This window comes from Lissotriton helveticus, chromosome 9 (genome assembly GCF_964261635.1).
Source record: "Lissotriton helveticus chromosome 9, aLisHel1.1, whole genome shotgun sequence".
NCBI classification, from domain to species: Eukaryota; Metazoa; Chordata; class Amphibia; order Caudata; family Salamandridae; genus Lissotriton; species Lissotriton helveticus.
Window position 1 is genome coordinate 1,152,861,478 of NC_136070.1, and position 25,385 is coordinate 1,152,886,862.

Below are 25,385 nucleotides of genomic sequence, written 5' to 3' on the forward strand. Positions count from 1 at the left end.
ACAAATGCACTGTATGGCTTTCATCTGTGTTCATTAATATATTCATACACTGGATGCTCACATTTTCGTCAACTTCTGCCCTCTTAAACTGTTATATATATTGACAACTCATGTCTCATGGTCACTTAGACAAGATTCCTTCAATCAAGAGTTATTTGATCGATTGCAGTGCAAAAAATCTCAAGGGTACACTTCTCCAACAAATCGCAAGTAGCACATTTACAGATTAGTTAAAATTGAATGTAAATATTTTAGGTGCATGATTGTTTAGGTTATGTGCCCATGAGCATCTTTTCTAACATGCCTTTTTTCGTTTTTGGTTGGATGCCCTGAACAAAGCGCGCGAGGCTGCCTAATTTAGTCATATTCTTCTAATCCTTAAAGTGCTACAGCAGATTAATTAGAAGAGTGGCATGGGTGGAAAGTATTATTTTGAAAGAAATCCGGATCTCTGGATTAACTTCACGTGTCCAGTAATCTAGCAGTTTTTTGTGCCAATTGCAATGTTATATCAGAGGGAGCTGCCGAGTAAGGGACTAATAACTGAAGGCATAGGCTCTGGCGACCAAGCCTGAAGAAGCTGATTCCGGCCAGCCACGCTGAAACGTCAAATCGATTGACTTTCACACTTTCCAGTAACCTGGACACCATCATGGATGACAAGACAATCGTGATGAACATCTCTGGGGAGGTGCTTGTCCCAAAGGTTCTAATGCCTAGAATTGGTTACACCATACTGGCAGTCATAATGGCAATATTTGTAACAGGATCCGTATTCTTGAATACAGCGGTCATTGCAGTGACTTGCAAATACAAACAGCTCCGGCAGCCTATCAACTACTCCCTGGTAAATCTCGCTGTGGCCGATCTGGGCGTGGCTGTCCTTGGTGGAGGCTTGACTGTTGAAACCAATGCAGTTGGTTATTTTAACTTGGGCAGGGCCGGTTGTGTGATTGAGGGGTTTGCTGTGGCATTCTTCGGTAAGTAAAGTTGCTGAATGTCTACATTACTACTGACAGTCTCCCATTAGCTCTGAGATAATAAAATGAATTTTATCTGCAAACTCTAATTTTATTAACACTGAAAACTTTTTTTATCTGATCATACATGTTGTAGTTAACAATTTACAATTAACCAATGTATTGTTCTTTCTTATGGGCGTGTGATTAAAGCAGGCTAGATCTAAGATTATAACATGCAACTGAGAAACAACAGCTAACATAGATTAAATGATACAATATATAGATCAGTTTTTACTACTTTTAACCATAGTTAGCTACGTAATTTGTTTCCTTAAGTATACATTGAATATTTTAAAATATATCACAAATATATCACAAAATCAGAAATTTGCAATTATATGTACTGTTTTCATATCACAAACGAACAACCAAGCCAAAGGTTCCTTCAGTTCACTATATCTGACCATGGGAATGGGCGTATATTGGTCAGTAAGATTGGGGGGGGGGAGCTTCAGATTCCCCAACAATCATGCTGACATATAAGGTTAAAATACATTATACGAGGGTAGGGTGCATGAGAGAAACTTAAGGTGCAGTAGAAGGGAAGAAGAACGCAGATTGGTAGGGCTACTAAGTGAAGGGAAAGAGTATTCTGTAAACTTACAAACCTATTTTGAAGACTTTCAAAACTGAACAAGGGAGAGTGTGTGTGTTTGTGTTTGTCTGTGTGCATGTCGGATACCCTCTGGGTGACAGTCGCGCTTAACAAGCATTAAAATACATACATACATACATACATACATACATGTAGACATTCCTGGTGAAATCCGACCGACACCTCACCATACACGACTGAAAGCACCCATACCCAACTATTTACCAGAAAATTAATTTATTAGGGGTTTGTAACACACCAAACACCCGAAGCAACACCCCTGCATGGAGCCAGATACTTCAACCTTTATGTGCACGCAAGTTTCACTTTGGTGACAAACTCTTTTTTTTTTTTTTGTCCTCATTTGCCCCTCCTCACCCTTCTCTCTTACGGTTGCGCCACAGGGTGTTTTCATCTCATATAATAGGAAATTCTTTTACCCTTTTGGGAGGGAGTACACTCCCTTACCTAACCTTCGTAGAGCAAAATTTCCACCGAGATTTCAGAGAGGCTTAATCATGGGACTTACTGACACCCTTGCCTTAAATTTTCACCTATACCCTTCACCTATAGTGATTTAAAAAGAGAGTCCAAAATGTGTATCTTTTCTCCTGCCGACCACTCATATCCAACTTTGCCACCGCCCTCATAGCCCTAATCCAAGCTAAGCATGTCGGGGAATCAGCAGAGACCCATAGCTTACATATTTCCCTTCGGGCCAACAGAATAGCATAGAATACCAACTTAACTTTATCGTCCACATCCCTGATTTGAATATCTAGCCTACCAGTAATGACAAGTTCAGGGCTTACCTCAAAATCCTGGGCCAGTACCTTGGACAAGCATATACTCACATCTCCCCAGAAGCCTTTTATCGCCGGGCATGTGACAAACATGTGCATATCATCCTCATTTGGGCTGGTGCATTTAGGACATCTCACCGACCCACCGTTTTTGAAATTAGCCAGCTTCTTTGGCGACCAATACGCCCTGTGGAGAGTGAACAAGTGGTTCCTTCTTAAATTCGCAGGTTTTACCACCTTATAAAGAATCAACATAGTTACTTGCCAGTAGTCTTCTGTAGCGATCCTTGGCAAGCACTCTCCCCACAGGTGGTCCGGCAGTGTGAATGGTCCGTCCTGCATCTCAATAATTGCCCAGTACCAGCTCGCCACTTCTTTCTTTATCGGGGCCTCTTCACCCAGCTTCTCCTCGAATTCATTCCCATCTTGTTTAATGCTCTCTGCTCTTAACATCACAGATAATAGTTCCCCGATCACCGAGCTTTCAGGAGTTCCCAAAAGCATTCTGCAGTTTTTAAGCCCAAAGGCCCAAGCATATATCTGAAAATCCGGTGCAGCTAAACCTCCTTTCAAAAGTCTTCTCCTGATTTTCTTCCAGGACAAGCGTGATCCCTTGGCCGCCCAAATAAAAGACCCAATCTCACTCTGCAATCGTACAAAACCCTCTTTCTCAAACATAAGAGGTAACGTATCAAATAAGAAGGTTATCTTAGGCAGCACCATCATTTTTACAAGGTTAACCCGTCCATAAAGCGTTAGAGGCAGATGGACCCACCCCCTCAAAGCCAGAGATATTTCCTTCCTGACTTTAGCAAAGTTAACCTTAGTGATATCCTTTATATCTTGAGTAATTTGGACACCTAAGTACCTTATTTCTTTTTTACAAACTAAACCCTCCGCTACCATATTCCAGGACATAATTTCTGTCTTATCAGCATTTAGCTGATATCCCGAAACTTCGCCAAATTTCTTCGTTAAAGAGCCTATGGTGTCCAATGTTTGATGTAAATTTGATGTTAGGATAACTATATCATCTGCATATAGCCCGATCTTTCTAACCCAACCCTAACATTCAAAAGGGGGTATCCCACCTGCCTCTCTGATTTTACAGGCTAAAGGCTCTATATACAGATCGAATAACAGGGGGGACAAGGGGCATCCCTGCCTTGTGCCTCTCATTACTTTTATTGACTTTGTTAGTACCCCGTTAACTAAGACTCTCGATGTAGGTGACTGATATATTCGGGCCAAAACCCCACCAAAGTTGACCCCCAATCTTAAATGTACTATCAAAGCCTTCAAAAACTCCCAGTTCACACGATCAAACGCCTTAGCGGCGTCGAGGGCGACCACAGCCAGAGGGAGGCTGTATGTACCTGCAAGGTCTATGCTTCCAATCAAAGAGAATATTAACTCCCTTAAATACCTGCCCTTAATGAATCCTCTCTGATCTTCGTGGATAAGGTGGGGGGCTATCCTAGCAAGCCTATCTGCCATGATCTTAGTAAACAACTTATAATCACTGTTTAAAAGTGAAATAGGCCTGTATGAATCCAGGTTCTTTGGTGATATTCCAGGTTTGGGAATAACAATAATATTTGCCTCATTCCATGATGTGGGACGAGTCGCCTTGCCTAAAAAAACCTCGTTAAAAACTTTACTTATTAAAGGCAGCAAGCTCCCCCCCAAAACCTTATATACCTCCACCGGTAGTCCATCCGGGCCTGGTGCTTTCCCTTTTTGGACTCTTTAACAGCTTTCTCTACTTCCCCCTGGCAGATTTCTTGGTTTAACAGCTCTTGCATTTCTTCTGTCACTGGAACCAAAGCTTTTATCCATTTTTCTATTTCATCCTTTTCGGGAGCAAGATCTTCCCTATATACCTCCTCAAAGTGTCTGTAAAAAGCTTCAACTATCTCTTTAGTTTCTGTCACTACACGGCCTGAATCCCCCTCTTTTATTTCTTTAATCATACTTCTTATCCGATCCCTCCTGGCTTTCCACGCTAGTAGTTTACTAGTGCCTTCTCCATATTCAAAGTGCATCAGATCGAGGCCTCCCATCTTTCTTTCACCCTCTTGTTAACCACTGTGACTACCTCTTCTTTCAATTGCTCCAGATCTTGCACAATTTTTTCCTTCACCAGCGGGTCCCCTGAATTCACCATTACTGTCTCCTTCTGACGAATCTCCTTCTCTAGAACCTCTATTTTATTAAAATAAACTCTTCTATTCTTTGCCCCCAAAGCTCCCAGTCTGCCCCGGAGAAAAGCCTTAGCCGCCTCCTAAACAATGTCTATCCTTGCTGAACCCACATTTTTCTCCACAACTGCAACAACTTCCTGTTTAAGGATTTCCATAGCCTCATAAATCATACAGAACAGTACGGTCCAATCTCCAAACTGGAGCTGATTCAATAGATTCCATTTTAAGCTCCAAGTTGACCGCTGAATGATCTGATAGATGTACCCCCACATGCATTATCTGATTCACTTTATCTGTAAGTCTTCGATCTATTAGAAAGTAGTCAATCCGAGACCTGTGGTTATATTTTTTATTATAGTACGTATAACCTAATGCCTGGCCTGCCCTTAGTCTCCACGCGTCGCTTAAACCAAACTGCACTATCAGGTCCTTTACTCTAAGTGACATTTTGCTATTGGTCAGGGCCCTGCTGTTAGCTGATCTGTCTAGTTTATTATCCAGCACCGTATTAAAGTCGCCTGCTAAAACAATAAAACCTGTCAGACCCATCATTTCTTTGATTAGTTCATCTAGGGGGCCCACATCATCTTGGTTTGGACCGTAATACCCTATAATATTATATATAAGACCATTTATCCTTAAATTCACGATCAACCATCTTCCTTTGATATCGGCCACACTTCCCTCTGCAAGACAATCTAACCCTTGCCTGATCAGGATAGCAATACCTTTAGTCACCGCCGTTTGTGGAGTGTAAAACACTTGCTTTAACCATCGCTGTGAACCTAAATATTTCTTACATTCTGCTTCCGTTAAATGAGTTTCTTGCAGAATCATAATTTGAACTGAAAGATCTCTCAAGTATTTCATAATCCTATCCCTTCTAGCTTTGAACCGAAGGCCATTTACATTCCAGGACATCCAGGTTAATACCTTAACTTTACCCCCCACCATCCCACATCTTCCCACTACTTTTCGACACCCAGGTGAAAAGATGACTTATGAGAACAAATGTTATCTTTTTTTCCTAACCCAACCCCGTGACCTTTCCCTCCTATCCCCATCTTTTTCCCCTCCCTCCCATTCTTCCTCCCCCACCCTCCCTCCCCGGAAAACCCAACCTTCATCCTTAGACCCATCCTGGGTCCTTTGAGTGCCTGTTCTGCTGGTCGTGTTTCTATCCACTACTTTTACCCAATCTAAAAAAGCCCTCGGCATGGTCCTTACTGTTTCTCAACTGATTTATATCGGTTTACTCTTATACCTCTCCATTCTGACATTGTTCCAGAAAAGCGTCTACATCCTCAACAAATCTGAACGTGTACATTTTATTTTTCCACATCACTTTTAAAAAGGCAGGGAACTTCAGTTGTACACTCGCTCCTAAACTTCTTAATGGTTCAATTCTCTTACCTAGCTCCCACTGCCTATTGGCAGTTACCACAGATAGGTCTGACCGAACCTCAACCCTAGCCTCTCCCACCCTCAATGCTCCCTTCTTGAAAGCAGCTGCAAGGATTTTTTCCTTTAAGCTATATGTTTGAAAATTTATCAAAATCCTCCTGGGTTTTCAGCGATTTGGATTGAGTCTGAAAGGGTCCCGATGTATTCTCTGAATGTCCAAAAGAATCTCTTCTTCTGTTTCTTCTAACTGGAGTTCTGCCTTTAATAGGCGCACAGTAAACTACCTTATATTGTCTCCTTCCTTCCCCTCCGGAAGTTTCAAAATTTTTAAATTATTCCTGCGCTGCATATTTTCCAGTCTCTCTAAGCGTTCCTCATAGATTCTTTCCTTATGTCTTAACTCGTCCAGATCTTTACTGTGTACCCCCACCTTGCCTTGAATTTCCTTAATTTCTTTCTCCAGCGCTTCTGTGCGGACATTCAACTCCTCATACTTGGCCTCCAACAAGGCACAAGCCTCTCTGATCCCTTCTTGATTAGCCTTTGACTCCTCGAACCCTCTGTGCACATCTAAGTCAAGCTTTTTTAATAATGCAATAACTACAGAGTCTGAACCCCCTGCCTCCATGAAGTCCTTGTCCCTTTCTCCACTCCCTCCTGACTTTTCAACACTCTGTGTCTCTAACGTACAGGGTATTTCCTCTGAAATCCCGGGACCTCCACAGGCGCCCATCTCCTCTTGCTCAGTCTTGGCCACATCCTGACTTTCTTCCTCCATTTCTAGGATTTTATACCTGTTTGGACTCACAAGCTCAGTCCAATCCACCCAAACCTTGTCTGAACCAGACTTCTCTATAATGCTTTCAACACCTCCTTCCTGTGGAGTCTTCTCACTTTCTTGCTCTTGCTCTTTAATTACTCCTTCAAATTTTCCTGGAGGAGTGCTATCTAGAATAGACCCCCTTGTAAGAACCAACGTCTTGGGCTGCGGCTTAAAATAATCGTTCAGCGAGGGGTTAACTGTTATTTTTTTCCCTGTTTACTTATTCTGTTGTTGTACTTTATATGTTTTTTTGCATTAGTCTTCTGACACCTTTCTTTATTTCCTCTAACAGCTCCTTGCAAACCAAATTCCCCCTCTCCTTTAGTCTTAGCTGTGCTTCTTAGTTCATATCCCACATTTCTCTTATCTGCCTCGCCATGTACAGTTTCTCTCTTCCTACTGCTCGCTTTATCCTGAGCAGTCTTAACCTTAACCTTTACCTTGAGCCCTTCCTCATGTACCGCTATTCCCTCCCTCACGTCTCCCACAGTAACAACAGCTTGTACCTGCGTTTGTTGTCCGCGCCCTTGTCCTGCCTCTGTGCCTGACTCCTTCACGATCCCGGTGCCTCTCCCAACCGCCCCGCCAGCACAGAACTGAATTCTGGCCGCGGCTCGCCTGCCCCTCCCGATCTCCACTGCGGTGCGGCTCCACTTTGCGCAGCCTACCGATTCCTCGACTGGCTCCCTAGGAGGCTCCTCCTCTGCTGCCCTCGGCACAGGATCCTTCTCCCCTTCCTCCGCCGCCATACACCGCCGCTGCCTGAATGAAAAAAAAAACAACGCCGAAGGGTCGAATCAGGTAAACCCTACGTCTGATTTCTTGCCAAAATAATTTTTCTATGCGTTTTCAAGTTTTCACCATGCCGACGCGTCTCCTCTCACTAGAAACACGCCACTCCCTCCAGGCACTCGCGACCAACTCGCTAGCTGGCCGCCATGTTTTCCCCGTGGTGCATTCGTGACAAACTCTTTTACCTTTGAGAGCAACTCACAGATTCCCACTGAGATCTTTATTACAGACCGCACTCCTACAGAAAATCTACTATGTGCCCAAATTTGCTGCAGTACTAATTTTGGGCTCCTCGTAGAAACATGGACATTTCCAGGTTCAGTTGTAGTCATCGGGCATTTGGCATGTTTGCTCTGCTTACAAAGTGGGACTATTGCTGGTATTCGGATTCCCAATGCATTTCCTAAATATGTTGTACATGTTAAGGAATTCCAAAATTGTTTCCAAAACCACAGCATTTTTAGGGACTGGACAGGAAGGAGTTTCTCATTGTTTTGCTGGGTTGTTGAGTTGTAGGATTCTTATGTCCATTCTCCATCTACAGGGTCTTTTTTGCTGAGGACATCTGATGCATCCTAACACATTTGCTTCTCAGCATTTGGATACCATGGACTTCCACATTTCTTTTGCAAACAGGGAACTACTACAAACAGTATACTCTTTCCTCAGAGCTTTTCGTTGCTGCATCTCTCTTCTGATCTCATGCAGTAGGCTTTCATTCGCTGTTTGCTTTTTTGTTGTTGAGGGATGTGAACATGTCTGTAATGCACCTTCTATTGGTCTGAATCCACAGTTTTCACTTCATTCGGGGACTATGCTACGAATTAGTGTTTTTCCTTTGGGCTTGGAAAGGATTTGATTGTTTTATCTGTCGCCTTTGCCATCTCATTCCTCTCTACTGCTTCTGGAGGATATAGTGTCTCTGCCACTGCCATTCTAACTAAAGAAAGCAATAGCTATGGGAACAAAGGGACTCCTTGAAAAATAACTTGCTGTGGCTAGCATGTGGCAGGCATTAAGTAAACTTTTGAATGAGCAATCTTTTTGAATCCAGCTGTGATCAGTTTTCATTGTGTATAGGATTTGAGATTGAGGTATAAACAGGGACATTTTAGGATCCTTTGTGCATCATGTGCCTTTTGCAGTCTTACTCTGGGACATTTGGAGCCTGAAGCAGACAGGAGTAACTAAGTATAGTTGAAGTTAGAAAAGAGGCAAGAGGCAGTTGAGACTTCTTTGTGTGACTGCACAGGAGCTTGTATTGTTATAACTCGTCTGTGACTACTGAATTGCCTTTAAATATTAAAGTTGAGTGCCTGCAACTAATGACCACCATCGGGTATTTCTACCTTTATGGGTGTAGATAGGGGCACGGATGTATGACATTACAACGCAGGCTATTACAACGCCTGCCTTTACAACGCGGTTTTTACATCACAATCCATTACAACGCATAGTGCTTTTGGGTGTTGGATAGTGAATAGTTTAATTTACTATTCCAACTCCAGTCCCCGTGGACACTAGGGAAGGTGTTGGATAGTAAATTAAACTTATTCCCTATCCTAGAGCGCCCCCCAGCGCAATGCGTTGTAATGGTTTGCGTTGTAATGACCGCGTTGTAATGGTAGTGCTTTGTAAAAGTTTCGTTGTAAAGGTTGTTTACCATAGGGGCACTCTTGGACAAAAACAATGCTGGCTGAAGGCCAGACACTGACCAAGCATTAGTGTGATAGACAGTGAGTATGGATAGAATACCCCTGATTTTTTGACTATTGCTGGTGGTTACTGACCCTGAAAGTGTCCTGAGCTCTGTTAACCAGGTTTAGGGCAAGTGCTCTGTCGTCTAAAGGTATATGGTAATTTGTATAATTCTAATGGGCTAGAGCACCCTACCTGTAAGTCCCTAGTATATGGTAGGGCATGTAGGTTTCGAGACCTCAGTGGACTTAATGCATTTAAGTGTCCACTACTGTGGTGACTGTTGTAATTTTAAAGCCAGGCCTGCCTTGCAGACTGGTTTAAAAAAACGATGGCAAAATTCGACTTTGGAATTAAAAGTACCTCCAAAGCCCAAAACTGCATGTTTACAACTTATAAATCACCCTTAAGGTCTGCCCTAGGTGTCCCATGGGTAGGGTGCATTCTTATAAAAAGTAAGTACAGTATAAAATATGTAGGTAGTATACAATTGTAGGGAAAAACAGCCAACGTCATTTTTCCCTGTTGTAGTGCTGCTAGCCCCATAGGGTAACATGGCAAGTCTTTATTAAACTTAATAAAGTCTATCTTTGCTTGAGAGCAAGCTAGCAATATCATTCAAAGCATATAAATGGTTATAGGAAATCCAACAACTTGCAAAGGTTGGATTTAATATAAGTATTGAAAGAAGGTGGTCCTGAACCTACAGCAGTCCTGTAGCAACCTCTTCTGTTTGGTCAGCCTTTGACTGCCTGAGCAAAGCCATTTATTTGGAGGAGATTTGCTTCCTGGAATTGCCAGGGAGGGGAAGGGAGCTGGGGTGATAAGCTGGACTTTAAAGGCAGGAGGGCAGATGTCACAGGACCCAGGCCAGCCCCCACTTCCATGATCCCCAGCCAGATGGCAGCCCCCCTAATTAGATTAGGAGTGGGGTAGGAAAAGGAGTGTAGTCAGATAGTAGCCATACCTTTGGGTTGGGTTACATAGGCATACACACACCGAGGAGAGATTTTATCCGTTATGATTTTTGGCAAAATAGTGCATTCTGGGTCAAAAATATGCCACACTTTGCAGGAAATGGTATGATACATTTACCCCATTGGTTGGGGGTCCCCCCACCCTTCCTAGCCCAGAATGGAGGATAAATATGGGAGAACTGCATGAGCTCCTCAGAATATTACCTGCCTCGAACAAAAGAAGAAGAACTGGCCTGCCGGACCCTTGGACTGCACCACAAAAAGCTTGCACTCAAAAGGACTGTACTGCGGAACTCTCAAAGCTCCTGTGCCTGTCTCAAAGGAAAAAGGAGTGGACTCCTTGATCAGCAAAAGGTACAAAAGAGCTGAAAGAAGTCACCTGCAAGCCCAATGAGAGGATCACCCCAACTGACTGTTGTAACTGGAGATTCCCTAGACTGTGCAGGTGCATTGTGGGAAATTGAGTCCTAACCCCTAAGAGACAATCCAGAGTCTCTGATGCCTTGCCCTGAGCTAGTGGACCCATATTATCCCCAAAAGAACCAAGAAACTTAAGGATTTGAAAGCTTGGAAACTTTCTGCAAAGTTTTGCAGAGAAGATCCAGAAGGAGACTCGCTCGACGTCGAGAATCAAGTCGCAGACGTCATCTTGTGAATTGGGTTTGTCCCGCTGAAAGCTCTGAACCTCCTTGCCGTCGACATTGAGGGCAAAGACTTCCAGAGGCTTAACAAGGCATCATGCAGCAACAAGCTGCCGTTGTTGGATCGGATCTGAGAAGCCTGAAGAGCTGCCAACGAGCCAGTTGAAGAGAGAAAAGCTCCAAGAAAAAGTTTTATTAACGAAGGTAAACTTTTACCCAGAACCTAGCCCTCCTCCTATCCGCCCCGTGCTCCCTTGCGTTCAGCCTAAAACGTTGACTTTGTCCCAGTCTATAATGACCACATAGCTGCGGGTGTTGTGTTGTGTCTTTTACTTATCTACTGTTTTGGTGGTATTAAATGATTTACACATACCTGTGTCCTAAGTGAAGCCTGGCTGCTCTTTTGCTAAGCTACCAAGGTTTGAGCAAGGATTAAATTAATGAGACTTGAATAGATCGATTAGTGATTGAGATATTATCACTAGCTGAGGGTGAATACCCACACCTACTAATAACCCTCTTTCCTACACATCTTGTTGAGGAGGTGGATCACTGAAAGCACCAGTGTTTTGGTATTTGATCCTGAAGCTTTTGCCAACGAACAAGTCCAGTTGATCCAGCCACCTGGCTTTCCCTGTGCCTTCATCACCCCTGCCTTCCATGTCCTGAAGCCTCAGCTCTCTGTCCTCTTGCTCCATGGCTCCCTTCTTTCTCACAGCTTTGCTGCCTCACATAAGCCCCACTATCTCCAACAGGCTGTTGGGTTTACTAGAGAAAGGTAATTGCTCAGGGACCCAGGTGCCTGTTGCTTATCATGAAACATCCTCCAAAATGCTGGTGCCTGGGTTTATGGAGTGTTGATTGTGGTGAGCCATGTGAATTGCATCCTTTCCTCTTCAACTAGTACCTTTGAAAGTCACTACAGACCCCTCATAGACCTTGTAGTTGAGCCATACATGTTAGTGTAGAGCCTGTCGCAGCCACACCAAACTCACCAGAAGTCAGTGTGTCAATGTTCACTTCAGCTGCCCAAACCCTGTAAACTTTTCATGCAAAACTAAGTACATATCTATCACCAGGTCATAGGTACCTGTATGCTTGTTATTTTTAAAAACCTACCCTCGACATTTCAAAAGGAACAATGCACGTTGGAAATGAAGATTACGAAAAGGACAGACTTACAATCACCTTGAGGTGGGATTCTAAATTAATGATATTAGGCCACACAGCCTTTATATTCAGCCATTAGGCCACACAGCCTTTATATTCAGCCACTTAAGTGGTATATACTTCTTTTCTATTGCCGTAGCTCACCTAATTCTGGCCTACATTGGTTGTTGACACAGTACCCCAATCCTATGATTTGGTGGCGGAATTTATCAATATGGGTCACTTTGAGTGCATGATTATAGATAATGATGAGCGACGTATTCGGCTCCGGAAGATCTGGGAGCCATTTAGGGGATTTCTTTTGTGAATACAGTCTCATCATGCCCACCCGTCTCCATAGTTTGTGCATTCTTCATTTTCAGGTCGAGCTTTCCGAGACCTCTTGTATATACTTTAGTATATACTTCTCTTTGTTGGCTTACAGCTTTTCATTTTTTTTGTTTCAGTGTGATTTAAAAATCCTTGCTTGCTTGTGGTCAATCCTTCCTCTTTGTCCCTCCTTTTCATCAGCACAGAACAGAGCCCCATTACTTGTATCCTTCTATTTGTCCCATTTTACCATCTGTTTAAGGACTACTTTTCGCTTTCTCCAGAGCATTTGAGCAGAGGGTTTAATGTGTTTCAGTCCTCCGGGGTCCATTTCTGTAAATGGGGCTGTAAATCATGTTTTTATCCCATTGCATTTGCTGTGCATTCAAAGACCGAGGTCAAACGTTAGAGTCTGTGTTTCGAGGAACCAGTCCCCTGCTCCCATCCCCACCCTCATGCCATGTCACTGGTGCTTGGGCTCCCAAGTGAGTGGTGCTGAAGCTCTACACATCACTCCTACACATAAGCTGTAGGCAGGCATTCCCCATACTTGGGAGTGCATCCCTAAGGCATTAGGTGGAAGTTTCAATACTCCCTTCTTCCCACTCTGTTTGGATTTTTGATGAGCGCCTGCCTGCTCGCTGTCTTTCAGCATTGCAGGAATGTGTAGAAACCCAAGTCGACAAATGAGTGATGCAAAACCCAGACTGGAGTAATGCTGGATCACTGCCACATACAATTGGGATGCAATGCCCACATTAAACCTGTAGGTGGGAGAAAGATAAAACCTGTGCTAAAACTATTCAGATTTGTGCAAGATTACACACCTCACACCTACACACTGCAACTGAGAGATAGAGAGAGGCGGTGCATGAGAGGGGCTGTCTCTAGCACCTGGTTTTTCATTGATTGCGGCTTCAGGTGCATGAATTTGTTATTTTATATTCTCTCCTCTACAGTGCTCTGGGTCATTACTCATCATCCCATGGTAAACCCCTCCAGGAGTGAGACTTTTTACTTCACATTATTTTCCTCTTTTTAGTGGAGAGGTGTGGTGCAGCGGCCAGGGCAGCTGATTTAGGCGCACCGGGTTCACGGATCGATCCCTGGCTCTGGCTGCAGCTCAGCTCAGCACCATGTGACTCTGGGCAATAGCTCACTAAGGCGCAGATTTACAAGCCCCGTACGCCACTTTTGGGCCTCCGTTGCATCACTTCTGTGTCACTTCACGTTATAAAGCCCTGCGCCACATGAAACCTGTGTCAGGTTTCATGTGGGCGTTCCGGCACAGGGGGGGGGCTTCCGGTGCAGGAACGCTTCGGAAAAGTGGCTGAGTGAAATCTAGTTTTCACTCAGTCACTTTTCCGACCCCGCTGCGTCAAAATCTTATGCCTGCTGGAAGCAGGCATAAGGAGTGACGCAGCACAGCTAGTATAAGGCGCCCCGAGCAGTGCTGGAGTTGCGTCGCACTTGCGACTCAACTCCAGCACTGCGTCACCTTTACGGCATCAGATGCGTCACGCATCTGTCTATTCTTGCGCCATGGTGCGCCGCATTGTAAATGCGGCACATCCATGGTGGCGCAAGGGGTTTCTGTTGTGACACAAAATAACTGGTGCATCCCTGCTGCTATGCAGGGATGCGCTAGTTATTGTAAATCTGCCCCTTAATTTCCACGACGGCCCCCAGCGCCTTGAGACCCGTAAGGGTGAGTAGTTTGTGCTTTACAAATACGGATTTACATTTTTATCCCCTTAACTTTTTACTCCAATCCTATTTGTTCTTTCACGACACAAAATGTATTTAAAAAATCCTCCTACTCTGCCTTTCTCAGTAATCCTATGCTTCCAGCAACTGTTCTTTAATTCTGACATCCACATTGTGCTCAGCGTGCCCCCATACAACTCCCTCTTCCAATTTTTTGTCTGCTTCTCAATCTGCCACCGAGCCTTGCTCAAGCTGTTGTTACTGGTGTATAAATCCCTCTGTAGATTGGCACTTGTCTGCCTTGCCTCTTGAGTTGCTCTGTGTATTGTTGTTCATACCTGTGCTGCTAGCCACCCCCACCCACCGGCACATATTTACACTGTTATCTTTGTAGCATTGGGAAAAACATTATTTTTCACCTGTGAGAAGTAGTGATTTTTGCAAACCGGAACAGTGTGATCCCTCACACAAGGGGGGAACCTTATACCAGTATTTTCTAAAACCAATCCCTGTAGATTAAAAGGCAGACAGGCAGTTTTATGCCAGTCTATATTTAAATGCTGCACTGTCACTATTACAAGTGCAAGTTCTTACCAATTCTCGGGACAGTAAAAAAACTTTCCTAATCAGACACACAGTGCCATTCTTTGCTATGCACAAACAGGGTGCACCGTGGAGCAGACGGGGACATTACGCGGCGTACGTAATGCAGCACCTGTACTGCAAAGTGGCTCTAAAAATCAAGCACTCAAGTGCAGAATAGCTCAGAATACAGTCATTCAGCTTTCATCCAACTATTCACGGTGTTCCTAATTGTTCATGTCTCCTGCATTGAGTGGAATACCAAATGGGTTGCATGGTTGGGTTGGTGGCTGGCTGGGTCAATGGGAGTATGAGCGGCTTGGTGAGTGAGTGGATGTATTGATGAGTGGGTGAATGAATGGATGGCTGGATGGACATTCATTTTTACACAAAGGCTTTATTATTTTATTTCTGAAAAGATATAGCCTGTGCTTAATTTGAGCCTATGTTTGCTGGTGCTCAGCACTTAAACTAATTTTGAAGACTTTAACTTATTTGCAGAGACTCTCCCTGATTGTGTTTGGACTGAGCTACAGTTCCTCTCACTGCAGTGCAGAAGCTCACTCTGATATTTCTCATATTTAATGGGCAATTTAACAACACTGCTTCTGAATTTGGTTTAGAATCCTGAAGCATTCAGCCAGTGTATCAAATTGAAGATATATGCGGTGGCCTCTGATCCACTATGTTGCTTGTCTGTCCTGGAGTCTACTGCCATGCTCCCAAGCAGAAGATCCACTGTGTGAGAGCAACCCAGTCTTTTCCCCCGGCCCCATCCTTAATTTCTGATGAGGGCTGCATGCCACTTGGTGGAGCTCAGCTGATCTTGAGATGCACCACTGTCCGTTGCTTCCCTCCACATCACCGGTCCGAGCACCAGGTCGTCCTGCAGTGTACATCCTCGATGAGCACCCCCGGACAGGGTGCCCACCTTTACACAATGTGTTCCAGTGGCTATTCTGCATGAACTCCGCTCACTCCTATTGAACGCAGCGTGCTGTGGGTATTTGGGATCTCTTCTTAAAGCTGCAGGTATTCAGGATACTTGAAGGACATTTCAGGAGTAAATAAAGGCAGCAGCAGCTGACACCCCATCTCCAAATGGAGAAGATGTGATGAGTTCTGGCCGTGGTGTAGCTGTTAGTCAGCTGCTCCGATGGGTCCATCTCCTGGTGGATTCTCTGCCATGGGAGGAGCATGTGGCTAGAGGAGTCCAGCATCTTGAATGGACAGAGCCAGCAGGAAAGGGGAGAATACTTATTTGTTGTTACCATCTTAGTACACTGACCTCTGTGCTGCCCTGGTTTTCCACAAATGAACCATCTCAAGACCGGAGTGGTGCTGTTCATCTAACACCCAATGTAGTGGGATTCACCCTTAGTGTTCATCCAGAGAACCTGTGTTGAAAGGTTTTAGCACATATTAATGTATTTATCTTTTACAAATCAAGCACTGTACATAACCCATGCTTGTCCATATCCTTGTGTGATAAACGACATTTAAAAAAACATGGATGTCACATGTTTGATCTAAGCAGGACTGCCTTGGCTTTCATTCTTTGTAAGTCGGTAAAATGAGTACCTGTTGAATAACAGTGATGAGAGGTTTTAAAGCTACGCAGCTGTGTAACTGTACTTAACCAGGCTTACTCGAACACAACCTTATGGCAGCCTTTTCCACATGTTTAGAATTGTTTTGGTATTATATGAACCCATTAACCCCATTGGGCGGATTAGGAAGGATAAAATGCTGGCTTACATGCAGAACACGTGCGTGGCCGCTAGCATGCTTTGGATCTGATGTACAAAATGCAAAAAGAACAATTGATGGACAGAATGGTGATCAATGCCAAACATTCAGATCTGGGCCTAAATCCATCGCTTATTTGCCCCCCGTGCCATTCCAGTTTAGACCCAGTCATGGGAACAGTCCAGCCCAAACAGCCAGGCCAGGTCCTCCCTGGACTGCAAACAAGCATCCTGGGACCGGTTTCTGGGCATCACACCACATCAGCCAGGCTAGCTTGACTCCAGTGGCATCAAGAGCATGGGACCCTGTCCCACTCGGGGTGAGAAATGTAAAAATAATAATTGATGGACAGAATGCTGATCAATTTCAAACATTCACCCTAGTACAGAGATCTGGGTCTAAATCCATTGTTTTTTTGCTCCCTATGCAATTCCAGTTTACCACTGGATTTAAGCTAGCCTGGCTGATATGGGGTGTTACCCTGAAACCGGTCCCAGGATGCCTGTTTCTGGTCCAGTGAAGACCTGGCTTCGCAGTTCTAACTAGACTGTTCCCATGAGGCACAGGGTCAAGACTGTTTTGCATATGGCTATTCTGAACTGGAGTGGCGAAGTGAGCTAAAGAACGATGATGGATTCAACCCAGATATGTGACTGGGGTGAGTGTCTGAAAAGTTTCAAATCTCTGTCCATTATCTCCTTGTGTTTGCTTTTTCGCCCTCTGTTGACAGGGTATGCCCAGACGTGGATCCCTTGGTCACTGTGCGAATGTTTTCAAGCTAGCAAGAGTGATGAGAGGTATTACCACGAAATCGGTCCCAGGATGCATGTTTTCTGTCCAGTGAAGACCTAGCTTGGCAGTTCGGGCTGGACTGTTCCCATGAGGCACAGGGTCAAGACTGATTTGCATATGGGTGGGTCTGATCTGGGGTGGCGAAGTAAACTAAAGAACGATGATGGATTCAGCCCAGATCTGCGACTAGGGGTGAGTGTCTGAAAAGTTTCAGCGCTCCATCCATCATCTCCATTGTGCTTGCTTTGAATTCCAATCAGCATAGTTTCACTCAACGCCACACAGTTCCACACAACACAAATCAACTCAACCCATTTCCATTCCACACCACATAGTTCAACAAGAAACCACATAATACAAATCAACAACCCAATTACATAACACACCACATATATACTCTCCACCTCACATAATTCCATATCACATCAGAAAATTCAACAGCACACCACATAATTAAACTCCACTAGATAACACTGAACAACACAAAATACCATACCATATAATGACTCTCCATAATGCACAATCCCACTCCACATACTTTCAGTACAGTAAATACCACAAAATTACAATCCACAATTCCACTGCACACCATACCACACAATTCCACTGCACACTACATACATCCACTCCACTCCGAAACACATTAGTAAAAAACATTTACATTTGCAATGCCAATAGAGCTAACTTGCAAATGCGAGACCTATTGCGTTGCCAATGCTTGTTTTTTTCGATTCCGTGTTATATCCAATGTGATGCCTCCAGCTGCCCCCTTAGTCATGTTATACTCTTAAATCTTTGCCTTCCAATTGATTGACCTGTATTGTTGTATTGCTGTGTCTTATCCATTACCTCAATAAAAAAAATATTTTAAAAAAGGGAACAGAAAAGGACAGACCAATAGAAAGGCCAATATGGCAGGAGTTGGTCAACGGTGGTTTGATACCAAATCTTCATCCCGCTTCTTTTACTTTTTGCGTATATTAACACATTAGGTTCTAAACTGCCCTGCATCAATACTCTTTATTGCTGTGTTATTATAACTACCCCCTGTAGAAGTAGGGTTTCTAGCACCATATGCATGGCAAAAAGCAAGAGGCGCTATACTTGCTCAACACGGTTACACATAAAATATACTAATATTTGTAATATGTTTTCATCTATTAACAAAAAGTATCTTAAGCTGTCAACCATTCAAAAATAATAAAAAACAACTCACTCTCGGGCTCCAACTGATCTAGTTCAAGAATTTGCACTCTCAGTCTAGGCACTCGCTGCCAAGGAGGTGCTAATGCTCTTCAACTTTAATACCACTTTTCAGAAAATCCAGAATTTTGAGTCAATCTTTTTCGCAAAATGCGCCCAAGGAATGGAACTGAATTCTTCCTCCCATCTGAACAAAATCCCTCCTACAATACTTTTTCCATAAATGCCTACTTTTTCTATAACATTGCCAAATATAACTTGCTACTAGATGTGGCGGCAAGGGCCGACCGGTGATTTGGTAATGTGCACTATAATTTCTCTGAAAACGGGCATATATGATGTTTTTCTTTTTTTAAATTGATTGCGTATGTGTATATAGATATACTGTATCTGTTTGCTCGTCTGGCTATCTGAGCCTCATTGTTCTAATTTAACCTAAAAATGGTATAACACTCTATGTGTAAAAAGAATTTCCATAGTACCTTGAAATTCAGTGTGACTATGTAAAAGAGCTGGGTCTCGTCCATATATGCAAACAAAACGAAATCAATAAATGAATACGAATCATAAAAGTAAGAAGGACACGAACTCTCAATAGTAGCCAGTATTATGTATAATTTATATTGTACTGTTCTGGAAATAAGGAACTCACCTCATATTCCGGAAATCTACTTCTTAAATTTGCTATGTTATTTTGAAAAGCAAAGTAAAGAATTAAAAAGCAACTGGGAGGCAATAAGCAAATGGTATCTTTTGATCTGTTCTCAAATGAAAGCTGATTAGTGGAAATGCCTCTTACAGAAAGGAATATACTGGGGAAGTGTTCATTCATTATCAGTAGACGGCAGATGTTTTTAAATAAGGGTGGATTACGTCGATACCATCTGATGAGATTTGGCTCTGAAGGCGCCATTACTTTTTTGGTTCGTGCGCCCCCACCCAAATCCACCCTCCAATCCAGGAAAGGGCTAATAAAATAAATGTGTTTACAGAAAGGAGAAACGTCACGGACCGTTCTGTGTGGTGTTTGTACAATTCTAAACGTAACATCATTGCCCAAAGGTATCGCCCCATATCTGAATGTTTGTCTCACTGTTATGGCCCGACCAGGCCCCCAGTACCGTAAGCTCGCATGAAACCAGAGCCTTATAACAATTTTCATTAATTTTTCCCAAATCTCTGTGCCACGCCACCCTCGCTCCCCCATCCATGTTTTGTTTTGTGCGTAGAGTAAATTTGGCAATAATGCGAAATTCCAACGACCGACGAGTCTCCAATAAAAAAAACAATGGAAATGTATAATTTCATTCAGTAGTTATGGAATTATAACGATATTGAGACAATTCAAAACAAACTTTGGCAAAGCAGTGGGTTTTCCTTTTATAAAACATGCTCTGTCAAGGCATAGAAGTCTCGCTTGTAACTGAAAATGAAAGTCCAGTCTACCAGCTCTGGCAGTGTGTATTTACACTGTCACTGAAAGAATTTCGTTTTTTGATTGAGGGAGGGGGGTGAAAACCCTACACAAACAACAACCGCAATACTTGTCAGTGTGAACCACAAAAGTCACTATATTAGCCTGTACTTACCTCTCTGGTAGCTTGGCACAAAATCAGTCAGGCTTAACTTAGAGGCAATATATAAAGTATTTATGCAGCACACAAACAGAAATAAAGTGAATACACAAAACCAGAAAAATCCCACACAATTTAGAAAAATTGAGTACATTGTAATCAATAAAATGAATGACAATCATTTAATCAGTAGAACCAGGGTTATGCAATTTTAAAGTTTTTAGGTAAGTAAAGTGCCGAAAAGGACAAAGTGGAACTTTCTGTCACCTGTAAGTACTAGACCTGTAGAAAGTCAAGTTCAGGTCAACCGCGATGGAGCCCAGGCCGGAGCCAGGGAGCTGGTTAGTTCCACTGAAAAAGTTACCATCTCAAAGTCCGGCGCGAAGAGTTCAGTTCGGGGTAGAAAAGGTCGCAAGGAGCATGGACAGATTCGCAGATGATCTTCGCTTTATCGCGAGGAGCAGGACTGGTGTCAATGGCAGTCATTGCTGTAGAAGGAAGATCCGGTTGGGCATCGTGGGCGGTCTTTGCTGGAGCTTCGCGTTATTGGTCATCAGGTGCTGTTGTTGCTGTAGCGTGAAGTGCAGATCTTGCTTTTGTCTGCTGTCTCTGGCAGTCGCTGTATTGGGAAGAGTCAGGTTTACCAGAGCTTCATGTTGGCGAACATCATGGGTGGCAGAGTCTCAGTAGGAACGGACCCATTCATGGTTGCAAACAGCCCAAAACATCAGAAGTTCTCTCTTCGTTAACAGAGCATGCTCTGAGGCCAGCCAAGGGTCTAGGGCCTGTGGAGGCACCATTTTGGGATCCGGGATTCACTCTAGTAGGGCTCAGGCAGGTTCACTTGTAGGCCTGGTCAGCTGGGAAGATACAGGAAAGGTCTCTGTAGCTTGTCATGTCCTTGTAGCTCACACAAGAGGCCAGCCAGCTAGCCCTTGGAGTCATTTTGGTGGTCCTGGGTTCAGGTATGAATTAACATATCGAGGCAGCAGGGCAGTTCTTCCAGCAGCAGGGCAGCAGGGTAGTCCTTCTTCTGAGTCTTCCACAGGTCTAGAAGTGGTCAGAAAAGTGGCTCAGGGGACCCAATATTTACACCTTTTGCCAGCCTTTGAAGTGGGGGACTCCCTATACAACCTCTTCATTTGATTCTGGAAAGTTCTTCACTTCCCCTACCAAGGCTTCAAGTAGTCTGGGGTTGGTTACAAAAGACTGGTGTCATGTACCTTTACGTGTGTACTGGAGGCAGCCCTTTCAAATGCAATTGGGACAGTGAACAGTTCTGCCCCAACCATCCTGGCAGGATGGCACATCTTTTGTCTGATTTTCTGGGAGTAATACGCAGAGGCCAACTGCCAAGCTGTTCGCATTCATGTTACCCAGGACAGTCAACAGGTACCAAATGGTTAGGACGAGAATAAGCCAACTTTCTATAGTTGTCACTTTCAGAATCGTGAATTATAATCCAACCTTGCTGTTAGACCTGACCATATTGCCTCTTACGTTAAGTCGGACTGCTCTGTGTCAAGCTACCAGAGGGTGAGCACAGGTGAATTTAGGTTGTGTATCTGACTTACACTGACCAAGATTGTGGTTCCTGCTTGGTCAGGGTGTATACCCTGCCAAACAGAAACCTCAATTTCAAACACTTACCATTAAAGAGGATTATAAATTACAGTTCATTTGAGTGTAAACATCATTTTCCTATCCGCTCCCAAACTTAGGTTATCACTTATTGTGTGTTTTAATGTATACCAACATTATTCTACTGGAGAGATAGGCCTTGCAACCATGAAAAACGAGTTTTAAATGCAATTCACCCTTCCCTACAAGCCTTTAGGGCCTAACTTAGGGGTTACTTATATGTATAAAAAAGAAAGTTTAAGCCTGGCAAAAGGTTTATTTTGCCAGGTCGAAAGTGATGTTTAAAGCTGCACTACAAGCTGTAGTCCCAGGCCTGAAACATGTTTTCATGTGGATGGTACATTGAGTGCTGTTGGCTGAGCAGTAGCATTCAATTTACATGGAGTACCATTTACTAGGGACTTACAAGTCAATTAAATGTGCCAATTAGGCGTAGGCCAATTGTACCATGTTTTAGGGAGATAGTACAAGCACTTTAGAACTGGGTAGCAGTGAAAAAGTGTGCCAAGTCCTAACGCCAACAAAAAGGAATTCAGCGAAACAGGAGGGTTCAAGGCAAAAAGTTTGGGGGACTACCACCTAAGGGTGTCAGGTCTAACAATCACACTAGTTATTGTTACTGAACTGTGCACCTGTCAAAGACAGGGAATTTAAATAAACACATCACACACAAAAACAAGTCAGCCAAAAGGGGCTTTTGCATGTTGTTATAGACCTGAAAGGCTGCAATCTGCATTGTCCTAATGGAGGCTGCTGTACCGTAGGCCAATACTAGAGGTTCCTGAAGTCGACAAAATTAATTTATTTGGTAGGCAGTGATATTTTAAGCTGTTACTTGAGGTAACTGAAGTTAGATAAAAGTCCTTCTGGTAAGAAGGCTGCACTACCATAGCCAGTTATGGCAGCGGGGGCTCCTCTGCTATGGCAGAAGAGCGTCACTCCCCATCACCCTGCGTCGACACCCTCAGCACCCTCAAAAGCATGAAACATAAAACAGGTTTAAACCTGTTTCATTACCATTTTATTTTTCTTCAGCGTGACTCTATGCAGAGTCTTGGGGGCGGACCAGCGGTGTGACAGTACTGGAGGGGGAGTGGTGGGCACTATTATCAGTGCGCATAATGGTTTGGCTGGCCATCTGAGGCCGGTCAAACTGTCATGCGCACTCAAACTCTCTCCAATCCGAGCTACGTTGCTGGGTTGGAGAGAGCAGGCACAGACAGAATGCAAGTTCACGGCGCTCAGGTCAATCCTGAAGCTGCTCTCACAGACATCCACTACTGTCTCCTAAATACCAGGGGACTATAAACAAAGCAGATGTCCATGAATGTCTTCTTTTCCTTAAATTGGGAAGAAGTATTTGCGAAAAAAGTTGAATTTGCTTTTTTTAGCTGGGCAGATCACAGAGCGGGTGTCGCTTTAATGTACATTTCCATATTCTTCATCGCAAGTCAAAATATTCTTGTTTCATTTTTCAATCCAATCTAAATATGCCAATACTGGGTTATAATGGTTGCAGTCATTATGAAACTTCTAGATGCTGCTTCTATATGTTCTGAAAGAATTCACCCTAATATTGAGAGATATTATCAGGCACTTGTATGTATTGATGATGCAACAGGTTGATGCAAAGAGGGAGGCAGGGATGACTGAGTGCAGACATTGACAGGGGGCGATCCAAGCTACTGCTCCACAAACAAAAAGATTGGAGTACTGGAGACTAGTCTCATGAGTATGGTAAAAGGTATAGGGTGCACGCTTTAGTAATCAGTGAATTGCTAAGGTCTAATAGCACTTCATTAAAACAAAGTAGAGACTCAGTGCAACTAGTTTGAGTTGCAGTCGTAGATTTCAAATAGGTTGTGCCTTAATTTATAGGCCGGTTACTAAAAATATGTGAGAACAAGTTCTCTTTCCAATACAATTTAAATCTGTGGATGTCTGTGTTCATGATGACTTTAAAAGACTGTCATGTAGTGCTCTACACAATTTTAGTAAAAACTGGAGCTTTTCTAAAGTGCAGATATTTATTTCCAAAAGTTAAATGAACATTTTGTTACATATATTGTTATAGAATGTATGGTGTATGGATGACTCACTTACAGATGTTTCAAATCGCAGTATGATTGCAAACATTGTTAAAGTGGTGCACAGCATTCTGTTCATTTCAGGAATAAGTGTAGGGTACACAGACTACGGACGGCTGTCCATTAAGCCTGGTAGTGCATGCCTTATAGTTGGCTAAGGTACAGAAGTGAAGATGTTGACTTAAAATTCTATGTCAGATGACATATTGAAAAGACACATCTCATTATAGTAACTAATATCCAAAGACTGTTATTGAAAGGTATTCAAGGTTTAATAAGTTTCTGATGTTATTAATGTCTATAGAGCCATTACAATTATTACGCACCTCAATACCAGTAAAAAACAAAAGAGCATAATTTCCAGTTAATGTAGGTAATTTCACAGATATGCTTTATGTTCTGCTTGCTGCGAAAGGATACACCCATTAGCACTACAGACATTATGGAAAATGTACATGTGCCTTGCTGAATAGCTGTCAGTATGAAAAGCTTATAGCAAACTTTCATATCCGTTGGATGATATCATCAGTGATGTGATCAGCAATGTTATGAATGAGGTCACTTGAGATGTCATCAGTGATGTCATCAAAGAAATTCATTTAACATGAGTGATGAAATGTGTGAGGTCATAAGCAGTGCATGGTGGGGCTGCAAGTTACCGCTCAGTAATGTGAAACAGGTGAATTCAGTGTTTTTGGGGATTTAAACATTTGCTTTCATATTGCTACTACACCTAATAATTATGTCACTTAAACCTTTAGAGTTTTCAGTAAACTTCAAGGCTATTCAAAATGCAAGCTAAAATCGTATTACCTTACGTAAATATAACATCATATTCACGTTTGTTTTTTTCAGTGAATTTCTGAGGTTTTTTGTTAACGTTAAGTAACATCTTTAAACCATACCTAACTATAACTTCACTTTAACCCTTGTTCGTTTCAGTGAATTTCTGGGGTTTTCTTGCTCATAATTAGGAATATCACTCAATCAGCATAGCTTCAAGGTTGTGTGTGGCATAGGGTTGGCTGCAGGGTTTGGCTTGCGGCCAAGCCCTGCAGCCAATGCCCCGCGGGCTGAAAACCCCCTGAAGAGGTCAAACGCCCACAGGCCCACACACCATTTTTTTACACTGTATTACAGGACTCCTGCAGAACTGCAGCTAAAGCACCAACAGTGGTAATCCAAGACCACACAAACTTCACTTGCTGATGCTTGTGTGGTGTTTCTGTACTACTGATCCCACAGGAGCCCTACGGAGCTACACTGGGCCATGCTAGGTCCACTAAGAGTAGCAGGGCACAATTATGTTTTGGGGCCCCATAGAGGGGTCCCACAAGGGCCAGAGGGTCAGGGTACCAAACCCTTTCCCCCTCATATCTTTTTTTATGTGGATGCAGAATACGGGGACTGATCTAGGAGCCCTGATATGGTGGCTGCAAAAGTCTATTTTTTACATGTACATTACTACGGGAGTACAGCAGTACTACCACAGGGCCAACTGTCCAGATAGCACTATAATTTAAACAATAATTTATCAATAAGAAATATAAACCAAATAAAAGCACACATTCTGAGTAAAGATCTAGCTTTTTGTCAAATTTGGTGGAATTCT

At 43.2% G+C, this 25,385-nt stretch overlaps 1 protein-coding gene across 1 annotated transcript in view; it reads left to right on the top strand.

Annotated features, from left to right (window-relative positions):
* Nucleotides 1-652: 652 nt before the first annotated feature.
* The window catches only part of LOC144783418 (parapinopsin-like), a 144,872-nt gene continuing 120,139 nt past the window's right edge, over nt 653-25,385 (top strand). Inside the window, exon 1 of the mRNA XM_078662406.1 lies at nt 653-980. Coding sequence (XP_078518532.1) covers nt 653-980 — 328 coding nt within the window. The remainder of the gene's footprint in view (nt 981-25,385) is intronic.